The 10,227-nt window shown below is 38.6% G+C and overlaps 1 protein-coding gene across 2 annotated transcripts in view; it reads left to right on the forward strand.

The window, feature by feature from the left end:
• The first annotated feature begins 1,148 nt into the window (after positions 1-1,148).
• Positions 1,149-10,227, forward strand: part of l(2)05287 (WD repeat-containing protein l(2)05287) — a 55,863-nt gene continuing 46,784 nt past the window's right edge. The window contains exons 1-10 of one of the 2 annotated variants that reach the window (XM_073970643.1): positions 1,211-1,248; positions 1,312-1,556; positions 1,627-2,010; positions 2,082-2,189; positions 2,745-2,877; positions 2,953-3,363; positions 3,431-3,609; positions 3,680-4,833; positions 4,899-5,059; positions 5,128-5,331. In XM_073970643.1, the coding sequence (XP_073826744.1) occupies positions 1,465-1,556; positions 1,627-2,010; positions 2,082-2,189; positions 2,745-2,877; positions 2,953-3,363; positions 3,431-3,609; positions 3,680-4,833; positions 4,899-5,059; positions 5,128-5,331 (2,826 nt within the window). In that variant the 5' untranslated portion in view covers positions 1,211-1,248; positions 1,312-1,464. Of the gene's footprint in view, positions 1,557-1,626; positions 2,011-2,078; positions 2,190-2,744; positions 2,878-2,952; positions 3,364-3,430; positions 3,610-3,679; positions 4,834-4,898; positions 5,060-5,127; positions 5,332-10,227 lie in introns of both variants that reach the window. The other variant, XM_073970642.1, reaches the window with a different exon arrangement.

Consider the following 10,227-nt stretch of genomic DNA (forward strand, 5'->3'; position numbering starts at 1 on the left):
ACCATCAGCTGGCATGATAATGCTACCTGTATTATTGTACCATGTTACCAGGTAAACCAACATGTCCGGGAATCCAAATTAGTTTTATTTTATTGATGTTGGACGTAAGTAAGTCCCTTATTTTGTTGATGCCGGCCCATTTGATGTTTAAAATATTCAGTTTTGATTTTATAGCGGATAAACTGTCGGTAAGAATCATCGTTTTTCCTTTAAATTGTTTTGCTATAGTGATAGCTTGTAGAATTCCTGCTACTTTTGCGGTAAAAATAGAGCAGTAGTTAGATGTAATTTTAGATGCAAGTATATTACCAGCATTATTTACAACTGCATAAGCGGTTGTAAAATCATTCTTTGAAGCATCAGTAAAAAGTGTTGACCAATCGGCGTGCAGGATGATTAGTTGTTGAAAATGTGATACGTATACTTCGTTGGGTGTGTTATCCTTTTTGAAAAATGATAACGATATATCACATGATTTTTTTGGGAACATCCACACCGGATATTTTGAAGAGTAACTCATCACCTTATTTTTAAAATCAACGATATTGTTGTGGATACATTCATATATAATAGACGGCATTTTCGGTATACGTTTCGATGAAATCGCCTTATTAACGTCTTCATCTATTATCGATGAGTTTATGGACATAATTTTTGGCAAAAAAAATTTTTTCCAATTTTCCCAAAATTCCTAAATCGATTTTTGTCCCCATTTCCAAAAATAAATTTCCCAATCTGATAACGCTGTCAAAACACGTATTTTTTAATTTCTTTTTTCTACAATAAATAATAGGTCTGTACGATAACTCAAAAGTTTGTACAAATTTGTACAAACTTTTACAAAATGCTGTTCGATAACAAACTTGTTCAGTGAAAGAAGACTGGGAGGTGTTGCAAGTATTTGCAAGAACTTGCAAATACTTTTTACTTGCGAAGTTATCGAACAGGCCTAATAAATCAATTTAGTTTTCATGTCTTATTCATTTTTATCTAGTTAATACGCTATTCTAATGTGAACCAAACAAAGTGAAAACGTGTGGCATCTCCGCCCTATCATATATTTTCAATTCATAAACGATTTGTAGAGGACTGGTCGCTTTTTCAACCTTCAGAACACTAATAGTAATCTGCTTTTTTGTTTTGATTATGGTCTTTATCGTCCTTCCTTACTATCCCCCCTTATTCCTTTCAGTGATGCCGTATCGTGGGCAGAGCATTTATAGCATTTCATTTATACATCAGCACGTGGTACGTGGAAGTGCCATTATTTCAATTATTTCATTAAAATTTAATAAATAAATTAAATTTTAGTACTTTTTAACTTAAGTCCATGTTATAAATAATCTATTAATTATCTAAAGTTGGACAACACTTCAAAATACACACTAAAATCGCCTTGGAACAGTGCAAGGCAAAGATAAAAGCAAAAACAAAACAGCCAATTGATTGTCAGGAAGAGAAACAATGAATTTTGAAAAAGAGGATCGTTTGCAGTTCGAACAACTGACTGGTGGTAATATAATCGAGAAGCCACCTATCTATGGCAGTACGGGGGAGTAAGTGCGACATGTCATTTCATGCATTATAACATCGCAACAAATGTCATTGATGTATTTTCATTTGCAGGCATCTACTCTTCCTGTCGGGAAAATACATTAATGTTTATTCCACAATCTCGGGACAATTGGTACGCAAACTAGAAGGAGCCACCAGTACATTGGCCGACTATGGCTATGAACTGGATAATGAAGATATTATTGTTGCCTGTAGTCAAACGGGTGAAATATTAACATGGGAATGGAAAACTGGAGAATTGAAAAGCACTGTCAACGTTAATTTGGAGAGCCTTGGTGGTGTTGTTACAAACTTTCAAGTTTTAAATTTATGGGGTAATTCCCAACTGCCATATGCCTTTATGTGTATAAAAGGACAAAAAAATATGGTCCACTGGCGCTTGGTGGATCGCGCAGATGGTAAATTTATACCAGCACCAATGAAATTGCAATTACTGTGAGTAGTTGAATGTTGGTAGAGTAATTAAAATGGATTTAATGTACGATTTTATGTTAAATTTTCAGTAGCGCGAAGAAAACTTTAATGGTTGTGGATAATAAAAACTTCCCTAATTTGGTTATAGTCCAGGGTTATTATGTATATTTTGTCAACTATAAGAATTGGACATGGAAGAGGTGAGTACTACAACTTTTTAAACATAAAGCCGACTCTTTAGACGGCATTTAAGGCGTCTCTATAGACGGCCTTTAAGGCGTCTCTGTAGACGGCCTTTAAGGGGTATGCATAGACGTCTCTATAGACGTCCTTAAGGGTGCCTCCCTATAGACGTCCTTAAAGGCGTCTCTCTATAGACTTCCTTAAGGGCGTCTCCCTATAGACGTCCTTAAAGGCATCTCTCTATAGACGTCCTTAAGGGTGTCTCCCTATATACGTCCTTGAGGGCGTCTCTCTATAGACGTCCTTAAGGGTGTCTCCTCTCTTTAAAGGAGTCTCTATGGACGTCTTTGAAGGTGTATCTATAGATTTCCTTAAAGGCGTATCTTTAGACGTCCTTAAGAGTATCTCTTTAGACGTCCTTAAAGCGTCTCTTTAGACCTCCCTCAAGGCGTCTCATTCGACATCCTGAAAGGAGTCTCTATAGATGGCCTTTAAGGCGTCTCTATAGATGCCTTGTGGTATACATTTGAGAATTGAATCACTCCTAAAAAATTGTTGGTTGGATATTTTAGGTTTATGAATGCCCACAAAGTACCTATCACCGTCCTTCAAAAACATCCCTCAGAAGAATGTTTTGCCACCGGTGACGAAACTGGTAAAGTGTTTCTGTGGCGTGAGTTTACCAGTCAACATGATGTTAAAACAGTAAGTCTATCAGATTTTACATTGGATTCTTGTTTGGCTTATTAATTATTTTCCCTCCTCCCATTCTCCTTCTAGTCCCTCTACCATTGGCATCACACAAAAATCACCAGCATCTACTTCACAGTGTCTGGTGCAAATTTCTATAGCAGTGGTGAAGAAGCTGTACTCGTCAAGTGGAATGTACAAAATCCTGAATATCGTCAATTTTTACCACGTCTGACATCGAAGATACAGCACCTTGTTGTTAGTCCTGATAATGCACAAATTGCTGTATGCACTGTGGATAACGGTGTTCAATTTGTGGGCAGTGAGAATAAGATTTTAAGTAATCTTCAAGAGTTCACCTATATTGTGGATGATAAAACAGGAAATAGCAAATTCCCCGTGGGCCTGCGTTTAAATCCACGCACTAATACTTTGGTATTGAATGGTCGGACAGGTTCCTTGCAATTTTATAATACCTATACCAAGAGTTTTCTATATAATGTAAGCTACAAAATGATTGATTTTAAAATTGGAACAATTGTAATTGGTATTTTTCATCATATTTCAGTTGAATATTGTCAATCAAAATCTGTTGTCCACGGAAAGTGATCGTATCCTCTATGACATCCGTGTAACAAAGGCTGCCTTCAACATCGACTGGTTGGCTACAGGTGAAGTATTCAATGATAACGAACATTTGCCTGAGTTGCGCTTGAAATTTTGGAAATATCAAGAAGAGACACAACGGTAAGAAATTTAAAGGAACTTCCTAAAATTGGAAAGAAAAGTAGCATCTTTTTTTAATACCCTATTTCAGTTATGCCTTAAATACCAACATTGAATTGCCCCATGAAGGTGGTTTTAAGGCCATCGAATTCTCCAATGACTACCAAGTGGATAATTTACTGTGTGCCACAGTGGGTGAAGATAATGTCATAAAAATGTGGTGCTTGGATGATTCGGATAGCATTTATAAAGAAGGCAAATCATGGTTTTGTATAGCCCAAACCTCTTATCGGAATCTACCAGTAGAATCAATATCATTTTCCCAGGATGGTTCATTACTTGCTGCTGGCTATGGCAACACCTTGTGTATTTATAAATCAGAAGATTTGAAACTAAAGGCAGCTCTAACAGGAGCCAATGGTATGGATGGTGTTATTACCAAGGCCCAGATACGTATACCAACGAAAAATGTCAATGGTTCCAAAGTTGATCTAAAAGAAAAACGTGATAAGCTAATGAAACTATTTTCAAATCTGTTGGAAATGAATGAGGAAACCTTGATAAAGGAGCTACAGAAAACTGTTGAAGATAATAGAAAATCTGTGAAATCAGATAAGAATCTTAAATCTTCTACCAAATTAGATGATAAACAAAAGATGGCCTTGTATTTAAGAATTTTACAAATGCATGAATTAAATCTTTTCCAAAAGGTTATGATTTATCAAAAATTGGGTATTGGCTGTAAGGTTCATCCCCAAATAGCTTCCAAAGTTATAGGATATCTAAACAATTCTGTTAATCAACATAAGAAGCATAAACGTTTCCAATCGCTGCATGAAGATGTACATCGCATGGCTAAATGTGAACGTTTTAAGGCTAAATATCGTTTGCAACAACACACAAAACGTCAGCGTAATTATGATGTTGCTGTTACCAATAATTTGGTACCTCTATTGAGTCTATTAAATTTAAATCAAAATGCCCAAGTAAAGAAGGCTGCAGAACCAATTGCTGCAAAGAAGCAACCTATAACTGAAGCACCCAAACCCACAATTGCCGAAATCAGGCATGTACAATTTGCTGCTGGAGAATATGGCCACTTGGTGGCAGTATGTACCGAACGCCGTATTCTTATATGGAATTTGTTGACATTGCGTCTACAATCCGTCTTGAAATTGAGTGCAAAACATGTATCCTTCGATGCTCAAACAAATCTTATGTCGGTTGTTACCAACAATGATGAATGTAAGCCCTTTTTTAGTGAATATGATTTCCATAACTTTTGTATAATAAACGTTTATCTCTCACAGTACACATTTTCCAACCAAATGTTCCTCTGCCGATTTATCAACGCCGCAATATGCCTCAATTGTATGGCATGGCATGGATACCCAGACGTTATCCCAAACAACGTTCTATTAATTTAGATTGGCAGGCTCAATCTACTTTATACTTTTTAACTGAAGACCAGGTAAATCGTAAAAATTGCATAATTGTTTTGATATGTATTTTAAAAATTTTGTTTTTGCTTTTTTTTAGAAAATCCTTTATTTGTGCTCACCCACAGAAAAACATTTGGATATTCCTCCACCAGTTGTTTTTACCAAGGCTGCATCTGCATCAGCACATTTGTCAACCTTTGGAACATTTGCAGTAAAATCTGTTACGGAGACACAAAGTGTCACTAATCGACAATCAGGTCCTCTGGTTTTGGGAAATTCTGATAAGACAGCTGTGAAGGCGGTAAGTCGAATTAATTTAGACTATATGAAAGAACTCTATATAGTAAAAAATTGGTTGAAAAACACGTGATAAAAATTAAATCAAAGAACCTCGAAACCGGGATGGAAAGTTACAATGGACGAAAATGTGAGCCTTTATTGAATATTTCTGCACGAATATTGTCTACATAATTTGAACTTCAATAGCCAAAGCTCGAAGTTCCGAAAACAGTGGGCTAATGGGCGCCGTATAAATCATAAGCTTTACCAGTTGTGATCTGATATCGACATAGTTGCATGAATTGTTTTACAACAATTGTATTGGCTAAGTCGTGAAATCAGAATGAATAATAATAATGACTCCACTAGAAAGACGGTAGAGTAGACCAAAATAAACCGAAATTAAATTGGATGTCCCTGTGAATGGTTGTTGTTGTAACAATATTTGATATGTTTTTATTTTCGTGTTCCTGCTTAATCTGGCTGTAAAACTATCTCCAATTCTGGGAATGTGGCTTCTTTGATGGGATGTAACAACAAAGCTATCTGTTCTTACCCACCATATGGTGATTGGTATGGCTCTCACGGTTACACCCAAGCAAGTACTGCAACGAAAGCATCTCATTGTGTTGCTGTACTAGTAGAATCTTCAGTGGACCATTATCTACATGAGGGGGCAACCTGTTGCTGTTCTCAGGGCGGCATTCTGACAAGTTTGAATATTATTCCTTGCGTATCACATAAACTCGCGTTATGTTTGGTCAACAAGGATTCTTTATCTGCACCCCAAGTGCTGCCGTCTAGAGACTGGATGGCCTTATTTCTACATCGCAGATAGCTATCGAATGTGACGCCTAGTATCTTGGGGTAGTTAGTGGTTGGAATTCTGCTACCATCGACCATGACATTCAACTCTGTCCTTACCTCACCAGTTGCGGATATTTCCATAATCCTGGTAGAATCAGTAAGGAGTTCAGCCTTTCAAAAATAACATCAGGGAATGTACTTGATCGTACAATCATCCACATACGTTGCGATCTCAATGTCACAGTTCCGGAGATATCATCCCACCTATGGGGAACACCCTGTTTCACTCAGAGGGGTTTGGACTTCTTGTTCCAATTGATTGTTACAATTGATTGATGTAGTGCTTGAAAGTATCTAAGGCTTTTGATACGTTAAGCGCCACTAATATGTGTGGAGATGGAGTGCAGCGCTGTGTTGCTTACTTACGGAACTTATACTGATGATCTGCTACTGGATAGCTATTTCTGATGCTGGGGAGGAGTAAAGTCTCAAGAGTCTTTGCGACAAAGGCCACATAGTGGTCTGTACGATTAACCTTTGCTAACATCCTTACCTGGCTTAATAGCGGTATCACCCTGTCATTTTGTCTGACTTCGGGAACGAAGCTGGGGAGGAGTAAAGCCTCAAGAGTCTTTGCTACGACGACAAAGGCCAAATAGGGTCTGTACGATTAACCTTGCCTGGCTTAATAGCGGGACCACCTTACAAATTTTCTAGTTTAAGAACTTTAGTGAGATTCTCTCGACTCCCGGTTCATCCAGCTGTTTCCGCATTACCATGGAGGTTCCATCAGGGTCCAACACTTTGGATGATTTAGAGTTTCTGATGACATTCGCAACATCATCCATTGTAAATTGTGGTGGTTCATACTCTTCTCTTCGCCGTGTCCTAGTTTGGTCACCTTTTCGAATCAGCCAACGTGACGTCGCCGAACGTGATTCTAGTCCTATGACACCTTTTTCCCAGTTTGTGGCTTTAATGTTACAATATTTCCAACTGTTCCGCCTATTTGCACCTAGCAATCGATTGGCCTCCATTTCAGTTCCAAAACTCGGGTTATTTGGGTTGCTATGTCGAATTTCATCACACCTTTTTGTTAGTTCGCTGTCTCTGCAATGAAAATGTATCCAAAGAGACTGCTCTCATATCACTGACTGCTCCCCGATTCATATTAGCTCAATGATATGGGACCTACTGTTTACACCATTTGTTGAGAAGTTCTACATGGCTAAGATACTCAGGAATTGGTGCCATACTTTTCGCTGAGGGATATTTTGCCGCCGTTGATGTAGGCGGGTTAATTTAACTTTGGGTATATAGTGTTCGTCTGCAGCAGTCATGGTCTCTCAGAAAATCCTTTCCCAAACATTCGAAGGATTGGGTTTTACTGTGTTTTCATTGAATTGAGCATTTTTGCAGCTCAGATGGTTTGTTGTTGTTGTTGTAGCAACATGAAACCTACGTAAAAGCATAGGCTCTTTAACTGGTAGCATCTTAGTGTCGTGGTGGAGATGTTTCTCGGATGCCTTTGTGTGGCAACCAGTGGCTATTATAGCTTTATTTTGTATTGTTTGGAGATTCCTCTATTGTGTGTCGCTAATGCTTGGTCCAGATTGGTCCCGTATAGTAGTGAGAATATATTTCTTATCTTTCTGCCATGTACTACCAGCTAACACCATGAGGGTTTTGTTACGTTTCCCCGCATTTCCATCTACTGTCTCAGCGTGTTTACTGAAAAAGGGTAGATTGTCAAATGTGACACCAAAGTTTTGGTGTTTTTAGTCGTTGGGATGTTTTGATTGCCAAAAAAGATGTTAAATTTTAGGTTCACTTCTTTTGTCCAAGACGTTATTATAGTAGCTGTAGGCTTTAGAGCGATGGGAGGTAGTTATTGAGGTTTTTCTCTAATGCATTGATGTCCCTGCCAGTTGAGATAACTGTGCAGTCATCTGCGAATGACACTAGTTTTATGTGAGGGGGTGGTGGTAAGTATAAGTTGAACAATAGGGAAGATAGAACACCTCCTTGGGGATCGGTGTCCTCTGAATTCCACATAAGATTGTCTATCGGCCATATAGAAAGTCAACCATCTTTTAAGGCTGTTAGGGAGTGTTGTCTCCATAACACCATTTAAAAGAGTGATATGACAAACCGTATAGAATGCTTTCGACAGATCCAATGCCACAAGAATTCTTCTTTTGTGATGTCTTTGACTGTTTTGTCCTTCAATTATGCTGGAGCTAAACTCTATAAGTACTGTGACCGTACTCCTTCTTGCTCGGAAGAGAGGGTAATATTATCGCCTCTATTATTTTGACTACGGGTGACAGAAGTATTATTGGTCGATATGAGCTTCCCAAGGGGTGCCACCGTGGTGCAATGGTATGCACACCCGCCTTGCAAGCAGAAGGTCGTGGTTTCGATTCTCCGGCTAGGCAACATCTAATTTTCAACGGTGGCAAAATACACCTCAGTAATGTTGGCGACATTTTCTGAGTATTTCACCCAAGTCAAACTTCTCTACAAAGGGTGTCTTAGAATACGCCGTTCGGACTCGGCGATAAACTGTAATATGAGCTAATATGAATCGGGGTGCACTTATTGATATGAAGGAAATCTCCCTTGTCCCGTCTGGGATGTTTGCGGAACAATTATTATTATGAGCTTCCCAAGTGTTCTGGGGGTTGTTGTTGTAGCAGCATATGTTTGATGTTAGGTTGGTAGCCGCTGGTCGAAACGCTTTTGGTTTAGGGTCAATTCGGTACAAATTACCCGTCGCCGTGTGATTGATAAGTGGCTTAGTTTCCTACATCGTTGTGGCCAAAATGTTCTTTAAACTCATATAATCCAATTCAATAGCTAGAAAGGTTTACAGCCCTATTATGTATATCTACTCCCCGTAAGTTTTCTCACTTTTTATACCCTCAGAATTTATGCTAACGAGGGTATGTACACTTTCATACGGGCAAAATCTGCCTCATCGAAATAATGGTTTTAGACCCCAAGTATGTTTGGACCAAATGTGTTTCAGACAATTTGGAGTCGATTGAGCAATGTCCGTCCGTCTGTCTGTCTGGAGCGTAAGATAACTCTCGAACGGATTAACCGATTCGATCCAAAAGTTGGCTTTCGTAATATTTTGTCCAAACTTAGTTTAAGTTCAAATATAGGCCATATAGGTCCACTCCTTCCGGTATCTCCCCCACAAAAGTTCGAAAATGTTCGGAAAATTTGTGCGCACGATAACTCTTGAAGGAAGCAACCAATTTGATCCAAACTTTGCACATCGTAAAATTTCTACTACACTTAGATGAGGTTCCAAAATGGACTCAATCGGTCCACTCCTTCGGGTACTTCCCACACAAAATTTCGGATAAGTTCAGATTAGGACCTTCTCTCGAAACGCTTTGATTTTTGTTGCAACAAGTTGTATTCATTGCCCCCCATACGACGGTACAAGTTTCATCAGGGGCAAGTCCATACTTCCTGAGAAAATAGGCTGAAAGATGAAAAAACCCCTATAACACCGTGTGTAGTGGATGGAGCGCATGATAACTCACGAAGGGATCTGCAGATTCGGTCCAAAATTTGGTCTTCGTAATATTTTGTCCAAACATAGTTTAAATTCGAAGATAAGCCATATCGGCCCACTCCTTCAGGTACCTCCCCCACAAAAGTTCAAAAATGTTCGGAAAAATTGTGCGCACGATAACTGTTGAAGGGATTTACCGATGTAATCCATACTTTGTACATCCTAATATATCTACTAGATATAGATCAGGTTTGAATATTGACTATATTTGTCTAATCCTTCTGGTACCTCTCACACAAAATTTCGGATAAGTTCACTTTAAGACCTGCTCTCGAATCACTTTGATTTTTGTTGAAGCGGTTTGCATTCGCTACCTCCATTACGACGGTAAAAGTTGTTTCAGGGGCAAGTTCATATTTCTTAGGAAAACACCCCGAAAGATGTAAAAAATCCTTATGTCACCATATGTGGCTGAGGGAGAGCACGATAATTCTCGAACTGTTCAACCGATTTGGTCCAACATTTGGTCTTCGTCATATTATATCCAAACTAAGTTTCATGTGGCAATACCGATCAACA

This window comes from Musca autumnalis, unplaced genomic scaffold (genome assembly GCF_047663935.1).
Source record: "Musca autumnalis isolate F117 unplaced genomic scaffold, ASM4766393v1 scaffold_2, whole genome shotgun sequence".
NCBI classification, from domain to species: domain Eukaryota; kingdom Metazoa; phylum Arthropoda; class Insecta; order Diptera; family Muscidae; genus Musca; species Musca autumnalis.